This window comes from Theropithecus gelada, chromosome 5 (genome assembly GCF_003255815.1).
Source record: "Theropithecus gelada isolate Dixy chromosome 5, Tgel_1.0, whole genome shotgun sequence".
In the NCBI taxonomy this organism is placed as follows: Eukaryota; Metazoa; Chordata; class Mammalia; order Primates; family Cercopithecidae; genus Theropithecus; species Theropithecus gelada.
The window spans coordinates 91,198,392-91,219,287 of record NC_037672.1 but is presented as its reverse complement, the minus strand read 5'-3'; the positions used below and the strand labels follow the sequence as shown (position 1 = coordinate 91,219,287).

Genomic DNA, 20,896 nt, shown 5'->3' with positions numbered 1-20,896 from the left:
ACATTGTTGGTGGGAGTGTAAATAAGTTCAACCATTGTGGAAGACAGTGTGGCAATTCCTCAAGGATCTAGAACTAGAAATACCATTTGATCCAGCCATCCCATTACTGGGTATATACCCAAAGGATTATAAATCATGCTACTATAAAGACCCATGCACACATATGTTTATTGTGGCACTATTCACAATAGCAAAGACTTGGAACCAACCCAAATGTCCATCAGTGATAGACTGGATTAAGAAAATGTGGCACATATATGCTATGGAATACTATGCAGCCATACAAAAGATGTGTTTATGTCCTTTGTAGGGACATAGATAAAGCTGGAAACCATCATTCTCAGCAAACTGTTGCAAGAACAGAAAACCAAACACTGCATGTTGTCACTCATAGGTGGGAAACGAACAATGAGAACACTTGGACACAGGAAGGGGAACATCACACACCAGGGCCTGTGGTGGGGTGGGGGGATGGGGGAGGGTTAGCTTTAGGATATATGCCTAATGTAAATGACCAGTTAACGGGTGCAGCACACCAACATGGCACATGTATACATATGTAACAAAACTGCACGTTGTGCACATGTACCCTAGAACTTAAAGGATAATAAAAAATAAAAAAATTACTTTCTACTACGTAGCCTCCAGGCTCGAAGAATGAAATTATCTCATAAAAGAGATAATTTATAAAGTCACTAACTCTGAAAAAAGGGACAACAGGGGGTTCCAGAACGTCCCCGCCAGCCTGCCAGGAGAAGACTAGAGACGTGCGTCACAACAGTCCAAAGTGAAGCCTCCCCCCAACGCCCTTCCCCGCCATCCAGCGAACTGGCGGGGCGCGGTTCTTGGTCCACCGCTGTCGCCTGCGCAGTCGTAGTAAGGCTCGTGAGCGCCACGGCCTGAAAGAGAAGGGCGGAGGGACGAGTATACGCATGCGTCTGTTCCTTGGCGGCTAGCTCTTAGACCCCGCAGTGAGGTCTGACGTCATTTCCTGCCGTAAGTAGACTGTGCCTCCGGGTCGCGGTCATTTTGAGCCGCTGTCTGGGTGACTTCTTGCGGCTGTCCGCCCCCTCCCCCTCCCCGCGGTACCTTGCACTTTTCTCTCTCCCTGCCCCCTCTGGAGTCCCCCCTCCGGGCCTTCTGTCCCAGATCGCTTGGGTTCGCCTTGCCATCGCCTGCTGCTGTGGTCGGAAGGTAGGTGAGGTGCCCCAGACAGCCCCGTTGTTGCTCTCCGCGTATCCCCTCACCACCTTCGCGGCCATCCACGACTTTCGCACCTTCCGCCATTTTCCAGCCTGTGAGGGTGGACAGATCGCGCTCGGGTCTCGGCCTCCTGAGTGCCCGTGACCGCAGGAAGCGACGGAGTGCTTCTGGGGGTGTGAGCTGGGGAAGTTCGTGGTCACGGATGCATGTGGGGTTGTTGCTCAGTCTGTAACAGCAGGTGGGAGACGGACACAGTAGTGGAGGATGGAGTGCGGGAATCAGCGGTTATAGGCCGCTTAGGCTTTAATCCAGCTTTCTTTTGTGTTGAGAACTTAAAATGGTATTGTCTCAAGGGCCTTGTCAGCCCTGACAGTCTTCCTGGTGTTTCTGGGAAGGATGCTGTTATGGGAAGTAAGAGGGTTTCATTTTTTCTCATACGATTGTAGGGTAAAAGTAGTTAATTCAGCAGGCTCCATCCATCCATGAATTCAGCTGACCCTTTTTATTCCTTTTCTCTATTTAAGGGATTGGCATGTAGTAGGCCCTCATGGCTTATTGACTAAATGAATTATGGAAGAGCTCACTTGCTATCCTCATTGTGTATGCCATTCCTGTTTCCATGCAAATTGTTTTTAAAATGAGAATAATCATGATCCGACGTAAACATTCTGTAAAATGCAGTTACTTGATCTGTTGATCTAAGTCCTAATATATGAGTTTTAAAAAACGAGCCAAATAAAAAAGATGTATATTCTTGGAATTTTTGCATTTTTTTCTTAATATTCTTGGGGAGGAAGGAAATTTGGAGATACAGAATTTGCTGTTAGTTTTACATCACAGAGAGAAGGATATGATATCCTTGTTATTCCGTAATTTTTGAGTGCCCATTTGTAGGAGAGGTTGAATGTTTCTCATTATTATTTCATTTTTTAATATGGAAACTCACAAATGACTTGAAATTTTTTTCTCTTCTATTTTGGGGAATTACCCTAATCATTGGGCATAGATTTGAGAAACAACCAAAACATACTATGTGAAAGAACCCATTTTCAGGAGGAAAAGATACGTCTGTTATTTTATTGATATCTAGATAGTAAAAAACATTATTAACTTATAAAACGCTTATGCTTTTTCAATTAAGGGACTTAACCTGAATAGTGAGTTCCAAATTAATCAGTAGGTCTGTTATTTTTTCATCTAGCTATTTATATGTGAAGTACTTAAGATATAGTAGTGTTTAGTAAATATTTGTTGATTGGTTGCTGTATAGACTAGTAGTTTTACTATATCATATGTCTTGATTTACTTTGACCTATCTAGTGATGGTTTCTAATACTTAATATGTAATGTTTTTGATACAGGAAAAATGAATGGGAGGGCTGATTTTCGAGAGCCGAATGCAGAGGTTCCAAGACCAATTCCCCGTAACTATCTATTAAGTATTTATAATTAGAAGCACTTCCTATGTAAAGGAAATTTCACTGCCTTGAGTAACAGTGGCAGGTGGGCTGGCTTCATGGGCATGTGCAGACAGTGCCCCATACTTGGTTTCATGTTCTAGTCTTGTTATCTTGAAATTTGTAATCATTTGGACAAGGAGTCCCACGTTTTTATTTTGCACTGGACCCAGCACATTAGGTAGCCAGTCCTGACTAGCAGATAGTAGCATTAATTCTATTTGAAGTCAAAGTTTGTTAAAAGTGTATAAGTGGCCTGGCCCGGTGGCTCATAGTAATCCCAGCACTTTGGGAGGCCAAGGTGGGTGAATCACCTGAGGTCAGGAGTTTGCGACTAGCCTGGCCAACATGGCGAAACCCCGTGTCTACTAAAATACAAAAAATTAGCCTGGTGTGGTGATGGGTACCTGTAATCCCAGCCACTCGGGAGTCTGAGGCAGGAGAATTGCTTGAACCCGGGAGGTGGAGGTTGCAGTGAGCCGAGATCGTGCCATTGCACTCCAGCTTGGGCAACAAGAGTGAAACTTTGTCTCAAAAAAAAAAAAAATGCATAAGCCAGTTGTTTTATTATTTGAGTTTAAAAAAAAGTGGGTGCCTCTTGTTAATATTTAGGCTAAGATAATTTTTCAGACTTAGTTTTATTGTGGATAATTTAATGTTTCCTGATTTTTCTCTGATAAAAAGACATAGGACCTGATTACATTCCAACAGAGGAAGAAAGGAGAGTCTTCGCAGAATGCAATGATGAAAGCTTCTGGTTCAGATGTGAGTTCAATTTTCTAATTAATATAATTTGATCCAAAATTTGTACCTGAAATTTTGACCTGAATTTGAACCTGAAATTATAATAACTCCGTATAGAACAAATTAGCAAACTTTTTGCATAGTGTGGTTGTTATTAAAAGAGATTGATTAAGGAAATAAAGGAATTGCACACATTTTAAAGTAATTATTTTCAGATTTTTTGTTTAACAAAACCATGAGGTAAGTTTGTTGATAATAGTAATAGTTAGCATTTACTGTATGTACATGGATTATATAAAAACAATAAGCTTGATAACTATTATTACCCTCACTTTACAGGTGAAGGAATTGAGGTTTAGAGATGTTAAATGGCAACACTTAGTGTTACATAGGTGATAAATTACGATGTTTGGAGTTGAAACCAAGTCTGTCTGAAACAGATTTTACTCTTAATGCTTTTAACCATTACATAATAACAGGTTAGTTCCCATTTTATCATTGTGAAATGTTGTTATACTACCAGCTCTTGATTTCTGACTAGAAAAACGTATATATTTTTGTGTATATCAAGATTTTATTTTTTAAATACAGAGATTGTTGGAAGCAGTACCTAAAATATACTCTCACTATTGAACAAAAAATTGGTATTGTTTTACTTGGAAACTGTAGTCCTTTCAGGTAAAAAGGAGGATGAATTTTTTTGTTGTTGTTTTTTGTTTTTTTGAGGCGGAGCTTCGTTCTTTTCGCCCAGGCTGGAGTGCAATGGCGTGATCTCTGCTCACTGCAACTTCTGCCTCCTCGGTTCAAGCGATTCTCCTTCCTCAGCCTTCCGAGTAGCTGGGATTACAGGCATGTGCAGCCACGCCCAGCAAATTTTTGTACTTTTAGTAGAGGTAGGATTTCACCATGTTGGCCAGGCTGGTCTTGAACTCCTGACCTTAGGTGATCCACCTTGGTCTCCCAGAGTGCTGGGATTATAGGCATGAGCCACTGCACCCAGCAAATTTTTTTTGAAAAAGGCAACTTGGCTGGGCACGGAGCCTCATGCCTATAATCGCAGCACTTTGGGAGGCAAAGGCAGGAGGATTGCTTGAGTCCAGGAGTTCAAGACCAGCCTGGGAAACATAGAGAGGCCTTGTCTCTACCAAAAATGAAAGAAATTAGCTGGGTGTAGTGGCAGGTAGCTGTAGTTGCAACCACTTGGGAGGCTGGGACTAAGGCAGGAGGATCCCTTGAGCTGGGTAGATAGAGACCGCTGCAGTGAGCTATGATTACATCACTGCATTCCACCCTGGGTGACAGAGCCAGACCCTGTCTCAAAGAAAAAAAGGTCAACTTAAGCCATTAAGGATGATGATATGTATGCTTAAAATGTGCAAGCTGTGCAAGGTACCTGTTGGGAAGATAAGTTTTATGAAAGACAGTCTTTGTCCTGAAGTAGTTTTCTTTATTTGTTTTTGTTTTTGAGACGGAGTCTCACTCTCTTTCCCAGGCTGAAGTGCAGTGGTGTGATCTCTGCTCATGTCAACATCCTCCTGGGTTCAAGTGATTATCCCACCACAGTGTCCCGAGTACCTGGGACTACAGGTGTGCGCCACCATGCCTGGCTAATTTTTGTGTTTTTAGTAGAGATGGTGTTTCACCATGTTGGCCAGGCTGATCTCGAACTCCTGATCTCAGTTGATTCACCCCCGTTGGCCTCCGAAAGTGCTGGGATTACAGGTGTGAGCCACAGTGCCCAGCCCTGAAGTAGTTTTATATGTGGTGAGACAAAACTAATATGTAAAACACTTAGAGATTAAGTGTGTAACTGTAGAAGACTTTTTAAAGAGATAAATTAATTAGAATTGACTTACTGAAATTGAAAAATTTGAATAACTTTTCACATTTTAAAACTCAAAATTTTCTCAAAATTTTACCAAATTTCAATTTGGTAAAAACTGAAGCCTCTTTCAGTTTTTCAGTTGTGTTTTTCTGTAACATAAGGTAGCATACCTGAGTTGGAAAAAGACCTTTATTTGTTAAGCAAACAATACTTTAACAACTTTATAGTAATACTATAGGCCAGGTATGGTGGCTGTAATCCCAGCACCTTGGTTTTGTTTTGTTTTTTATTTTTGTAGATACTAGGTTTTGCCATGTTGCCCAGGCTGATCTTGAACCCCTGAGCTCAAGCGATCTGCCTGCCTTGGCCTCTCCAAAAGGTGGAATTTCAAGCATGAGCCAGTGAACCTGGCCCTAGCACGTTGGGTGACTGAGGCAGGAGGATCGCCTGAGACCAGCAGTTTGAGACCAGCCTTGGCAACATAGTGAGACCCTGTCCCTAACCCCCCGCAAAAAATTAAAAAAATATAAAAAAATTGATAGTAGAGAAGTGGAGAGGAAAGGTAGAGTAGCATTTGGATGAAAGGAGTAGTGAACAAAGGCAGAGTTTGCAATAACTTTATCTCTACTAGAGCCATGAGCCTGAATTGATTGGAACAGAGGTCTTTCATTGAGGATAGAACATAAAACATAATAATGAGTTAAAGATTTGATCCATTATATCGTTTAGGTTCTTGAGCAGAGGGGGATGATGTGTAAGGTTTTTTTAAGGAAGGTTAGTTAACAGTGTGCAAGATGGGTAGAAGGGTGAGAAGTTGTACTAGGTAAAATCTGTTTTGAGCTTTTGGCAGTAACTTAGGCATATATATGTAGTCATCGATGAGATATAGTTGATTATTGTGTCATTTGGACTGGAAAAGATGAGCTGGCAACGAAAGATTTTTTAAAGGACAAATAACAGGATTTTTTAAAAAGTTCGACTAAGGGGGAATGAAGGAATGGTAAGAGGGAGGTAACAACTTTAAGATAACCAGCTTAGGACACTCAGTAATGATACTACTGAATAAAAGGTTCAGTTAGAAGGAGTTCTTGTTTGAAGATGAGTTTAGTTCAGACATTTTGAGTTCATGCTGCAACATTCGATTGTGGAAGATTTCTAAGCAACTAGAGATAGAAACAAAAGTATACTTGAAAAATTAGTTTATTGTGGAGTTGTGTTGGTGAATTCGCCTATAAATTAAGTGTAGAGATACAAGTGTGAAACTGATAATAGTTTCTGCCATGTGATTAATACTTAGGATTGATAGAATAAAGGATAAAGTTTGGATAGTCATGGATAAGGGAACAAGTGATAATGAAAGAATCAACAAAGACCAAGAGCAGTTAGGAAGATATAGGAGCTCTGATAGAATCTTTGTCATTTTATCCTCCAATATTCAGAGACTTGCAGATGTTTCAAACTAGAAAGAACCTGAATAAGAATTAGGTGATGGTGTCCATCTTAATTTATGATGACTATGCATCTAAAACAGTTATTCTCAACTGGAAGCATAATTGGAACAAGTTGAGAATAATTGTTTTAGATGCATAGTCATCATACATTAAGGACTTCTATAAAATTTTCATGGCTCATAGAATGGGAATAGTTTTTTTTTTTTTGTTCCCGAGAAGGAGTCTCGCTCTATTGCCCAGGCTGGAGTGCAGTGGTGTGATCTCGACTCATTGCAACCTCTGCCTCCCGAGTTCAAGCAATTCTCCTGCCTCAGCTTCCCAAGTAGCTGGGATTATAGGCGCACACCACCATGCCCAGCTAAATTTTTGTATTTTTAGTAGAGACCAGGTTTCACCATGTTAGCCAAGCTGGTCTTGAACTCCTGACCTTGTGATCTGCCCACCTTGACCTCCCAAAGTTCTGGGATTACAGGCATGAGCCACTGTGCCTGGCCAGAATGGGAAGAATTTCTTAGAGAACGTGGCTATATACTGTAGCAACAGTTTTGTTGTTTTTTTTTTTAAATCTTTGAAGATTATATAGAGTAGATAGGATAAAATGATCTATTTTCAAGTCTTGATGACACAGGATTAAGAAAAAGACAAGTCCGATAGAGGGAGTTTGGGATTATTTTAGTGTTGGGCTAATGGTTAAATAGATGCTAAGGTGTCCAGATTTATTTCTGGCTGATAAATGTATGCTGTTGCACATGTTTAATATTCTAAATAACTGTGACGGGGTTATGCCAAAAATACATTAAAGGGTAGTGAACAATGTCAGGATGCTCATGTATACCAGACTCTTAATAGTGGGACATGTGGTATATGAATAGTACAAAGCTAAGTAATTTCTGTGTATTAAAACAGATAAATCACAGATTGAAAAGACGAAAAGTGGCCAGGTGCTGTGGCTCACACCTGTAATCCCAGCATTTTGGGAGGCTGAGGCGGGCAGATCAGTTGAGGTCAGGAGTTCGAGACTAGCCTGACCTATATGGTGAAACCCTGTGTCTACTAAAAATACAAAAGTTAGCTGGGCATGGTGGCAGGTGCCTTTAATTCCAGCTACTTGGGAAGCTGAGATAGGAGAATTGCTTGAACGCGGGAGGCGGAGGTTGCAGTGAGCCGAGATCGTGCCACTGCACTCCAGCCTGGATGACAGAGTGAGACTCCATCTCAAAAAACAAACAAACAAAAAGACAAAAAGCATGTAATAAGGACAGGCTGAAAGACAGCTTGTTAATTTTATACCATATCTACATTACTGAGAAATTACAGCAGCCAAAAAATTACTGTATTAATAGGTAGCATTTGACTCTTAGATAACCAAGGTGTTGCATATTATAGCATCAAACATTGAAATGTAGAAGCTTGGTTGTAACCAGATGATAGGAAGTTCAATGTGTAATTATCAGAAGGATGATAATCATGCATTATGAAATTTTGTACTTTAACATTTGTACTTTCAAATTAGATAGTCTGTGCTGTATGTGACATATTTATGCAAACAAATAATGGCATCTGTCCTACTTTGGAGAGTATCACCTCGTGACTTGATTAGAAAAAGGTGGTAAAAGCATTTACAAATTTATAAAAAAGCACTTACTAAGGTAATTTTTAATACATTTTTTAGGTCGGTTAAATATACTTATCCTGTTTTAAAATTAGACTTGTTGATCTAGGGACCGTTCTCTTTCCTTAAGATAACTTTGTTTCTGTACTGACCTACGTTCCATTAATCTGAAATACAACTATGAAGGCATCTTATTTCTAGGTGCTTAAAATCATGACCCTATGCACTGACCTAAAATCACTATGTCTGTGCCCAAACACACGGGTAGGGAAGACCCTGTACATATAGGGTCAGTTTATTGCACATTCATGTTAAAATAGTTCTCAACTTCCAGAATTACTGAAAAGATGTATCATTTCCTATTTGTATCAGCTGGAGTCTATGAATAATATTTCATACATGTGTACTATTAGTTTTCAAATGATACGGTATAAGAGTGATAAGAGTATGGGCCAGGCATGGTAGCTTAAACCTGTAATCTCAGCATTTTGAGAGGCTGAGGTGGGCGGATCACTTGAAGTCAGGAGTCTAAGACCAGCCTGGCTAACATGGTGAAACCCTGTCTGTACTAAAAATACAAAAATTAGCCAGGTGTGGTGGCACATGCCTGTAGTCGCAGCTTCTTGGGATGCTGAGGCAGGAGAATGGCTTGAACTTGGGAGGCAGAGGTTGCATTGAGCCGAGATCGTGACATTGCACTCTAGCCTGGGTGACAGAGCGAGACTTCATCTCAAAAAAAATAAAAGAAAGAAAAAAAGAGTATGGACTCTGGGGCCTGATTGGCTGGATTCAAATCCCAGCTCCACTCACAGTAGCTGTGAGATTTTGGGCAAGTTCCTGAGGTCTGTGTGCTACAGTTTCCTTATCTATAAAATGGGGATAACTGCCTAGCTCATGAAATTATTATAGGGATTAATGCAATTTAATTAAGTGTTGGCTATCTTTATTAAATAGCTATCAGTGTTATTGTGATTAATGAAATAAAAATTTTTATTGACTATAGTTAGGAATATAGAGTAGCTTTTTGTTACTGTGAGGGGAGAAGAGTTTAAAGAACTGTAGGAATTCTTGTACATATTGAATATAGTTCGGGACTGTGGTAATAATGTGCACTAGGTTTTGGTCAGCAGTATTATTGATTTGCCTATAGAAACAGATTATTTAACAAAACAGAAATTACATAATGTAGTGGAAAAGGCCACTGACTGGGGAGTCAGGAGACTTGGGTTCTGATCTCAGCATTACCACAAACTAACCAGCTGTGTTGCTTTGAGCAAATGACGTGTCTTTTCTGGATGTCAGTGTACTCTGATTAGAATGAGGACTAGATAATCTCTGAAGCCTCTTTCAGTCTTACCATCGTCTTTTTCTGTGACATAAAGTAGAATACCTGAGTTGGAATGAGACCTTAGGTTTACTTCATTATCCCTTATAGCATGAGAAGAAGCTATGTAAAGACATTGTGGTGAATGACAGAACTAGTACTAGAATTTCCTCGAACAGACAATTACTCTGCATTAAATGGGGAAAGCATTATCCATTGTATAATGGATACAACTAACTCATTGCCTTTTATTCTTATATGATTCTTCAGTGCTTCATGTTGCAATCCTTGAGTCAAGCTGGAGAAAAATGATTGCAAATTGTACTGGTGCTGTAATTAAAAGGGATTTGTCCTTTGCAAAACTTTAAATGATAATACATGAAGGCATTCTAACCAGCCAACATTAAAGAAACCGTATTTCCAGCAAAGGTAAAATCTGTTAGTAAGTAGGATAGCATGAATTCAAACCTTAGCGTTTGTGCAATTTGTGTCTGGTGGCAAAGTTAATGCCCTATTCCAAAGTGATGGATTTTAATCATGAAATCTGTGTAATAATTCAAATGTCTTAATTACTTTGGTTCTTAAATTGTCCATGTATGGTTTAGACCAGAGTTGAACAAACTAGACCATGGACCAAATCTGTTTTTGTATGCATGAGCTAAGAATTGTTTTTACATTTTTAAATGGTTAAGAGGCTGGGTGCAGTGACTCAAGCCTGTAATCCCAGGACTTTGGGAGGCCGAGGTGGGCTGATTACTTGAACCCAGGAGATCGAGACCAGCCTGGGCAACATGGCGCAACCTCATCTCTACAAAAAAAAAAAAAAAAAAAAGACAAAAAATTAGCCGGGCATGGTGGTGCATGCCTGTTGTCCCAGCCACTTGGGAGGCTGAAGCAGGAGGATCATCTGAGCCAGCAGGTTGAGGCTGCAGTGAGATGAGATTGTACCACTGCATTCCAGCCCTGGTGATAGAGTGAGACCCTGTCTAAAAAAATAAAATAAGATAAAATGGTTAAGAAATCAAAGGAGAAGAATATTTCATTACCTGTGAAAATTACATGAAATTCGTATTTTTGCATCTAAAAATAAAGTTTTGTTGGAACACAGCTATGTTCATGTGTTTTTGGATTGTCTCTGGGTGCTTTTGCTTTAAAATGGCAGTTGAGTAACTGGGACAGAGATTGGCCCACAAAACCCAAAATATTTACCATCTGGCTCTTCATAGAATGTGTTTGCCAGCCTCAGGTCTGGAACAGCACCCTCCAGTGTGGCAGCCAGTAGCCACATGTAGTGATTTAACTTTAAAATAACTTACAGTGAAAGGATATAAAGCAAAATCATAAAAGGAGAGGGAGCATGGAGGGAAGTCCAGCGGAAACCAGGTCCCAAGAGTTCTCTCCCCAGGGAGAGACTTCCCAGGAAGTGTAAATTTCTCCAACAGCTGGTCATAACAATGTGTGAAGTTTTATCTACCAGGGGAACTCATTAGGGACTCAGTGCCCATGGTTTTTATTGGGGGCTGGTCACTTATGCACCCTCTGCCTAACAGGTACCAAAATTCCAGACTCCCAGAATGAAAGCAGGTGTTTGGCATGAACTGTATTTGTTCAGACAGTTTGGGCACAGTGAGCCAACACACATATCAATGGGGGGAACTGTTTATAAGTCAAGTACCAAGACCAAGTTGATCACAGGATTGGTCACTCAAAGACCAACTTTCATTATCACAAAAAATTCTGTTAGACAGTGCTGTTGTCCAGAACAGTGATTCATAGCTGTTTTTAAGTTATAATCCCCTTCAAGATTATGAGTTTTGGATTTTTCACTCTTGGTTTTAGGCATATATACAGATGTAATATTTTCATATAGTTTAAGGCGTTCACTAGTTTAGAAGAAAGAACATTAGTGTTTAAAATATATGCTTTTTAATTTTTGCCCCAGCCACCGTATGATTACGGTCAAATATATTTTGTATTTTGGTTTAGACGGTGTAATACAGAGCTTAAAAGCTTGAGATCTGGTATCAGACAGATTTTATTAGAATCTGTGACCAACCATTCAACTAGTTGTTTGGCCTTGAGCAAATTACTTAACATCTCTAAGCTTCAGTTTCCTTATCTTTAAAAGGGTGGTAATAACATTATCTACCTTATAGAAATATGATAAAAAGTGTAATAAATGAGATAATGCACATAAGGCGCTTAGCATGATGCACAAAATTTAGTCATTATTCAGTAGTGGTTCTTGTTTGTAACTTGTTTCTTACCTCTCCCTCATTAACTTTTTCCGCTTCTGTAACTTCAGAAGTAACTTTTAGTCATTTTTACTATGTTGTCTTAATTGATGCTGTTAATGAACAGCTGGCTATTTGGAACCTAAGCCTAGATGGTTAATGAATTATATTGTTTAATATTTTGTGATGTTTTCTTAAATTTAAAATGCTCCTTTATTTTTTCCACTATGTATGCAGTACAGCTTTTAAAAATGGAAGTCTTTTTTAAAGATCTTAGTTTTGCAGTATAATTCCTAGATGGTTTTACTGATACTCATTTATCTAATGAACTTTAGACAAAATCTTTTACTTTTGTTGACGTTAACAAGGTCTTTTTCCTCCTATAGCTGTGCCTTTGGCTGCAACAAGTATGTTGATTACTCAAGGATTAATTAGTAAAGGTAAATATTTAAAATTTGAATTTATTTAGCGTTTTGGATACCATGTTTGTTTTGTGGTATTTTCCAGATCTTTAGAAAAAGTAAAGGTAACAATGTATCATACTAAACACTATGTAGTAATTCATTGATGAATTTCTACAATATTAAATATTTTGTCTCTATGGACCCACTGGCTCAAATATCATGACTTGAGAATTTCTCCTGCACTAATAGCATCATTAACAACCTTCAAGAGCAAGGAAGTAACTAAACACCAGTATTAGCAGGGCAAATCTGGTCTAGGTGGGCCAATCGCAACATTATTGCCTAGGAGCTTGTTAGAATGCACATTCATGGGGACCAGGAGTCTGTGTTTTAACAAACTCCAAGTGATTCTTATATAATGATTTAAAGATCAGTAGCTCTCTAAACCAGCTTTGTCTGACCACTTGGTGGGGATGAGTGAAGGTGAGTTAGCATTATTCAAAAAATTAGAATCTCAGGGGTCTGGCAGGTAATCTATTTTTAACAAGCCACCGAGGAGACTTTCTTGTCCTAAAGTCTATTGGCTCAAATAGTACAGTGTATTCATGTGGAATTGAGTTTAGATTGAGTATTAAATGTCTTGAGTCCTGCATTTAAAATTTAGTGGAGTAAGCAGTAGAGTTGCTTATTTCATTTACTTCATGAACTATCCATCTGGTAATGGGAAGTGTCCTGGAAAAGGATGGTGACCTTAGGATGACCTAGAGGCCTATTGCTTTAATTAACTGGCACCTTCAAAAATGTGACTTAATGATTGGAATATTTGGCCTTTTTACATTAGGATATGATGTACGATACTTAGTTTTGACACAATTAGTTGATAAAAGTAGTTTTGGAGGCAAATGAGAGGATTTTTTTGGGTAAAAATTTGTTTAAGGAACTTCTGAAGAACTTTATTACAATATAGTACCATGACAAAAATCTTAAACATAGAAGCAAGTCAAGATATATGCATTTATATGTCCTTAAGACTAAGCTGTTTTATAGACTGAGATTGGTTCTGTATTGTGAGAGAGAAAAAAACACTTGAATTACATTTCTTTGTAGGAAAAAGTGGCACAGGGATGAAATTACAGTGTTTATTATTGTTCTGCTTCTTTTATCTGTTTTAATCCAGTGTGTCTTTTAATAATGATTGGAGCTAAGTATGCAGAAGGTTATACAAAAGAAATGTAATAGCTGCTAGTAGTTCACTGGAGGAAACAAGTAGATGTGAACATACGTTGAAGCAAATAGAAAATTTAATTACATACTTAATACGCTACTAAATTGTATAGTAGAGACTCAAGAGTTGTAGGTGTTCAAAGAAGAAAAATCTTTGTAGGGCTGTTGTAATCAAGGAAAGTTTCTTGAAAGAAGTAAATTTTGAAGGATGGGCAGGATTTAGATTAAAAGAGAAGAAAGAACATACCAGGAAGGAGGGACCTGATGATCAAGACAAATAGGCATGACTATTAGGAGAGGCAATCAGGACTGAACTGAAAAGACAGAATCATTCAGGGAGGAGTGAAAACTCCATTAAATAGCTGAAGTAGAGCCAGGAGAAATTATAATTTGGATTAGGTTATGAAGAGGAGAAAGTTTTTTAGAGATTTTGGGTTTAGGTGCAGTTGAAGACTTTGGGGTACTTGAAGGTATGGTAGAAGTGACATTGGGAGGCTGAGTCAGGTGTATCACGAGGTTAGGAAATCGAGACCATCGTGGCCAACATGATGAAACCCCATCTCTACTAAAAATACAAAAACATTAGCCAGGTGTGGTCACGTGTGCCTGTAGTCCCAGCTACTCAGGAGGCCGAGGCAGGAGAATCGCTTGAACCCAGGAGGCGGAGGCTGCAGTGAGTCGTGATGGGGCCACTGCACTCCAGCCTGGGCAACAGAGTGATACTCTGTCTCAAAAAAAAAAGGTAAAAATTGGGAGAGACTTTAAGAAAAGAATTTGGAACCCACCAAGGCATTTTGCATTTAATCATAATCCCTGACATTTTGTACAGTGGTTCTTTTGTATCTGTGTGAATTGGTTCCAGGACCCTCCAGAGGATACCAAAATCCACGATAGCTTAAGTCTCATATAAAATGGCCTAGTAAAGTTTACATGCATATCTGCCTGTATACTTTAAATCATCTCTAGATTACTTACAATACCTAAGACTCTGTAAACACTATGTAAACAGTTATATTGTATTGTTTAGGGAATAATGACAAGATAAAAGTCTGTACATGTTTAGTATAGATGCAGTTTTTTTTTCCTGAATATTTTCTATCCGCAGTTGGTTGCAGAACGTGTGCATACAGAGGGCTGCCTGTATCTCCTTTCATTCACAGTTTGTCATACTCCACGTGGTCTTAGATGTTCCCTCTGTTTCTTCCTGATCTACCAAAACCATTTAAACATGCTCAGGTCTCCTCTAACTTGAGAACATTAAAAAAAAAAAAAAAATTCCTCCCTCATTTCTTTTTCCACCTACTCCCAACTGCCTCATATTTGAAGCCAGAGCCAGACTTCATGAATGAGCACTTCACTTTTTACTTCATTTAACCCATTGCAGTCAGTGTGAGACTATCCATATATTCTACGATTTATAAGTTCAAAAGTTCAAAAACAAACAACCTGTTTGTTGCTTACATATGATGGACAGTTTTTGTTCTTGACCAACATTATATAACTTTAACCAGTTTTTCTTGAAATAGTCTATTCTGTTGGCTTCCATGATGGCATATTCCTAAGATTTTTCTCCTACCTCAGGCGATTCCTCCATTGTTTCATGTTTTTTGAGTGTCTGATATGTACTATACATTGTTGTATAGAACTAAACAACAAAAATTCATGACCTCTTGGTGCTTACATTCTTGTATGGGTTTTTTTGTCTACTTGTTTTGGAAATGTTGGTATTATTATATTCTGGATATAATATATAATATGGATGACCCTTCTATAGGCTCCTCAAACAGAACTCATCATTTTTCACAAAACCAATTCCTCCTTTCCCTTCATGACTGAGTGGCATTAGTACTACCCAGGAGACTGGGACATTATCCTTCACATCTATCCCTTATCTGCCTTGTCCAATTAATGTCTTTTAGCTCTTAAATGTCTTTATTAACTATCTACCTTCATCTGTACTGCTACTATAATTAACACAACCATATGTCACAAAGAGTATTGCATTAACCTTCAACAAATCTGTTTGCTTCCATTCTTGCTACTTCTCCTTAGGAAAATAAGCTATTTCTAGCACCTGACTGAGGGCATACATAGTGCACATAGTACTCAAATATTTGAGGGGATGGATAGCAACTGTGACACTATTCTCTTTGTCTTAACTCTCTCTCTAGATTGTAAATTCCATGAGAGTAAAGAGTGTGTCTTGTTTCCTGTTAATATCCAATATTTAGTGCCTGTATGTTGGAAGTGGTCTATATGGTGACAGTATGAAGGAACAACTTTTTAATGTAAAAATAGAGATATATTCTTACCATCTTCCTTTTCCTGTTATCATCCCAGTGGTATAAATGAAGAAACTGAGGCTAAAGGCACAGATTAGTTGTCTGTTTTTGTACTTTAATTACATGAAATCACACACTGAAGTATTCTTTTATGTAAGTTCTTTCAACATAGTGAGATTTATCTAGTAGTGTGCTGAAACTGGTTTGTACTGGCTCCTGAGAATTGGTTGTTAAATTTTCAGGAACTTTGGCAAGCTGATTTTTAAAGTGTTGGTAGTTGGCCGGGTACAGTGGCTTATGCCTGTAATCCCAGCACTTTGGGAGGCCAAGGCAGGCGGATCATGAGGGCAGGTGATTGAGACCATCCTGGCCAACATGGTGAAACGTTGTCTCTACTAAAAATATAAAAAATCAGCTGGCATGGTGGCGCGTGCCTGTAGTCCCAGCTACTTGGGAGGCTGAGGCAGGAGAATTGCTTGAACCCAGGAGGCGGAGGTTCCTGTGAGCTGAGATGGCGCCACTGCACTCCAGCCTGGCGACAGAGCGAGACTCATCTGAAAAAAAAAAAAGAATTGGTAGCTTTACACCATGGAAACTGACAAACATTAAAATTAGAGCTTTTTATAGGGAGTGCTGGTTTACCAGCACATCATTGCACTTAACCACGTTGTTGCATGTAGTTGCCATATAGTTTTCCTCTGTGTGAATACACCAGTTTATCTGTCTGAACTGTACATTGATAATCGGTAGTTTTCAGTTTTCACTGTTACAATTAGTTCTGCCAAGAATATGGTACCTTTTGATAGACATTTTGCTGGGTCATAGCTTTTGTATATATTTATTTAGCTTTAGTAGATATTACCAAACTGTAGACCAATTTATACTCCTACATTCTCACCAACACTAGCTATTTTTATGTCTTATGTTTTAGCCGTTGTGGTAAATGAACACAAATATTGATTGCATTGTGGCTTGAATTTGTAGTTCCCTGTGACCAATTAAGTTGAAGACCTTTTCATTTGTTTATACTTCATTTCAGCATATCTGTTTTTGTGAAGTATCTGTTTAAGTCTCTTAACCATTTTTCCATTGTATTGTCTTTTTTCCTATTGGTTTTGTGAGACTTTTCTGTATATTTTGGAACTGAGTCTTTTCTCAGATATAGATATGGTGATTATTTTTTCCCCACTGTGTTTAACTGTAGTTTTCAGTGTTAATAGAGTCCAATTTATCAGGTTTCTTCTTTCTAATGAGTGCTTTTTGTTGACTCTTTAAGATCTTTGTCTACTCCGAGGACACAAAGATGGTCTCATGCTTTCTTCTGTAAAATTTTTTTAAAAAATCTTTCATATTTAAATTTTTAAGCCATCTGGATTATTGTTCGATGTAGGATCAAGGTACATTTTCCCCTGTTAATGGATATTAATTGACCCAGCACTGTATTTGAAAAAACTATGCTGCAGTGTTGTCTTTCTCATAAATCAGGTGTGCAGGTGTGGATCTGTTTCTGGACTCTTGGTTTTGGTCAGTTTACCTGTTCTTGTACTTAATACCAGACTGTCTTAATTACTACAGCTTTATCATGTAGATATTGCTATCTGGTGGTAGTCAGTTCTATAATATGATTCTTCAGTGTTGCCTTGGCCCTTTGTGTTCCACATGACTCTTAGAATAAACTCTTCAAATTTTGTGAAACTTTGATTTTAACTGGAATTGCATTGTATTTATAGGTGAAGTTATGGAGAATTGCCATCTTTAGAATATTGAGTCTTTCAATTCTCAGTAAGTTTTATAACTTTCAGTGTAGAGATCTTTCATATCTTTCATTAGATTTGTTCCTAGGCTTCGAGTGTTTTTTTTTGGTGCTATAATTAATTCTGTCTTGTAAAAAACATTTGTTTTTTTGGTTTGTTGTTGTTATAAATGGTTTTTCATACACACACACACACACACACACACACACACACACATTTGGTCTATTGACCTTATATCAAGTGATCTTTCTAAATTTACCTGTTCTAATACTTTGTAGAGTCTTTTGGATTTTTGTCATATTTCTGTTGATACTGAATTCATTTGGTTTTCCCTATTAAACAGTCTAGGATTCTCTAGGGTCATGGAAGAAGCTAATGTTGTAAGATTATATTTAAAGATAGCCTTTACTGATTTTTCTTTCTCTAACAATGTTACTAAGAAATACTTAACTCTTTTCTTTAGGAATACTTTCAAGTCATCCCAAATATGGTTCCATCCCTAAACTTATATGTAAGTATAAACAACATTGTAGTTTTCATAGCTTTTTAAAACTTAAATAAAATTATTTTATCAAATATTTTATCATGTCTTACTCATATTAGTTATGTGGTTACGTGCTGTGATAAATCAGTTTGTTAAAGCATTTCATTAAGTGGATTACTTGGATATTTTATTGTTAGCATAAAAAATCATTAGTTGAAATAGGCAATTTTTGTGTCTTTATAATGTAATAGAGCTATTAATTTAAATTTATTTTGTAAGGATAAAGTATTTGAAAATAAATTTTTGGTCTGTCTATGGGGAAAGAAAGTTGTGCACATATTCTGATTAATCAAAGTATATTTAAAATTAAGCTTAATTTTAAAAAGAAATCTCTCTAATTTACATTTTAATATGTAAATAAGCATAACTTATTTACACATTGCAATCAAGTTAATAGAAAAAGAAGCTACATTGCTCTTCAAAAGAAGTACCTGAGGCTTTTCATGAGTCTTTGAGGTTAGCCTTTCTTTTGTATTGGAAACTCATGTGATGCAGTAATTGCCACGTTTAGGTTATGGTTAGTAATTTATTACTTTAAGGGATTTGTTGCACCTAATTTTATTTTAAAACAATCTTGTGAAAATGGCTGTGCACATGATTTTCTGTTTTATAGGAAAATAATGGCCTAAATCCTTGTGATCTAGTTCTGTTTATTTAGAACTAGAAATAAATAAATGTTTGGATGCTTTTATTTCTTATCCATTCCTCTTCTCATTATACCTTTACTAAATCTTTCCTATATATTTTACAAAGTAATTAGTATACCATATTCGATTTATTTATAGCAACTTTATTTTGGCACACTTTTTTTTGGAAACTGAATTATATCCATAGACTCTGTCTATGAACTCTGATCTGATTTAGTTTTGGTTTCCTCTACCATTATTTCAGGAAATCTCAGTCTTTCTAAACCAAAGACATATTTAGAATCACACTCAATTTTTGTTTTAGAAAATACTTTTGTCTGAAAGGCACATTCAGTTACACTTTTTGTTTGATTTTACAAATAAGTTGCTTGTATCATGGGATACTTTGCTGGAAAACTTTCTTATGTGAAAACTTGCCAAGAGAAATTCAAGAACCTTGAAAATTCCCCCCTTGGAGAAGCTTTACGATCAGGACAAGGACGACGATCTTCACCACCTGGGTAGGCCAGATTCTGATCTTTACTTAAGATTTTTAATTTTTAAGAAACAACTAGATGTTGTTATAACTCACGGCCCAAAAACATTGCCTGAAGGACCACTGGATACTTACCATTTGCTGTAGGCTAAAAGTAGTTTGTTTCAAAAATTGGAGCAAGACATGCCACCATTTATTTATTTATGAATGAATGAATGAATGAATGAATGATGAGGCCTCCTTCTGTTGTGCAGGCTGGAGTACAATGGCATTATCCTAGCTCACTGCAGCCTCGAACTCCTGGGTTCACAAGGCCCTGCTGCCTCAAGCTCCCGGAGTAGCTAGGAATACAGGTGTGAGCCCCTGCACCCAGCTAATTAAAAAAAATTTTTTTTATAAAGATGGGGGTCTCACTATGTTGCCCAGGCTGGTCTTGAACTACTGGGCTCAACTGATCCTCCTGCTTCGGCTTCCCAAATTGTTGAGATTAAAGGTTTGAGCCACTGTGCCTGGTTCTTCATTTTTGTTTTGTTTGGTTTTGAGACAGTTTCACTCTGGCTCCCAGGCTGTGAGTACAGTGGCGTGATCTCGGCTCACTGTGACCTCTGCCTCCTGGGCTCAAGTGATCCTCCTCCCTCAGCCTCTGGAGTAGCTGAGACCACAGGCATACACCACCACACCTAGCCAATTTTTTGTATTTTTTATAGAGACAGGGTTTTACTGTTTTTCCCAGGCTGATCTCAAACTCCTGCGCTCAAGCAATCTGCCCCACTTGACCTCCCAAAGTGCTGGGATTACAGGCGTAGTGAGCCACTGCATCTGGCCTTCATTGTTTTAAATATAGAGTTGTATCCTACTGGGAGTACATGTTCTAGAATAAAGGATTTTATCTTGATTCAATTTGGCAGACCTTTGGTAACTATAGTTTGGACTTTTATTTTGAATTCCCAAATCTTATCAATCCCATCCATCTCTTAACAGATTTCAACTTTTCATTTTAGTGCTTCTTAAACAGATAGGCAGGCAATGTAATCCCCATGAGAGAGAATTACTTGTATCTGCTTTAGCAAATTAGTGTTTATATAGATTCTTAGCTGTGACATTACCTTCTCAATTGACATGGGAAATGAACATGGTTATTGAAATTAGACCTGATTTAAAGTGCTTTTTCTTTCCAAGAACTTTCAAACATATTAAAATTATCTTGAAAGGCTAATAGTTAGAAAGTTGAGTATACATTTCCTATTTTTCTATATTAACAGCGACCGCTTTTAAGATGTATAAGTGGGTCAGGACTTTTTAAAAGTATTTTGTTGGCAGAAAGACCAGACCTCATTTTACTGTTTATAAATAACTGTGTTAAAAGTTATTTCGAAGCCAGATGCGTGGCTCATGCCAGTAATCCCAGCACTTTGGAAAGTTGAGGCAGGAGGGTTGCTTGAGCCCAGGAGTTTGAGACCAGCCAGGGCAATATAGTGAGACCTCATCTCTACAAACGACCAAGTAGTGACGCATGCCTATAGTCCCTCCTACTTGGGAAGCTGAGGTAGGAGGATCACTTGAGCCTAGGAAGTGGAGATTGCAATAAGCCAAGACTGCACCACTGCACTGTAGCCTGGGTGACAGAGTGAGACCCTGTCTCAAAAAAAAAAAAAAAATGTATATGTATATATAGTTATGGAAATAAGATATATGAAAGAAGTTATTTTAACACTT

General features: G+C 38.0%; 1 protein-coding gene across 7 annotated transcripts in view; it reads left to right on the top strand.

Annotated features, from left to right (window-relative positions):
- Nucleotides 1-986: 986 nt before the first annotated feature.
- OCIAD1 (OCIA domain containing 1) overlaps nt 987-20,896 on the top strand; it is a 29,796-nt gene continuing 9,886 nt past the window's right edge. For 3 of the 7 annotated variants that reach the window (XM_025385090.1, XM_025385086.1, XM_025385093.1), the window contains exons 1-6: nt 987-1,194; nt 2,565-2,627; nt 3,345-3,425; nt 12,237-12,290; nt 17,978-18,025; nt 19,070-19,205. In XM_025385090.1, coding sequence (XP_025240875.1) covers nt 2,570-2,627; nt 3,345-3,425; nt 12,237-12,290; nt 17,978-18,025; nt 19,070-19,205 — 377 coding nt within the window. In that variant the 5' untranslated portion in view covers nt 987-1,194; nt 2,565-2,569. Of the gene's footprint in view, nt 1,442-2,564; nt 2,628-3,344; nt 3,426-12,236; nt 12,291-17,977; nt 18,026-19,069; nt 19,206-20,896 lie in introns of all 7 variants that reach the window. The other 4 variants (XM_025385091.1, XM_025385089.1, XM_025385087.1 and 1 more) reach the window with 2 other exon arrangements.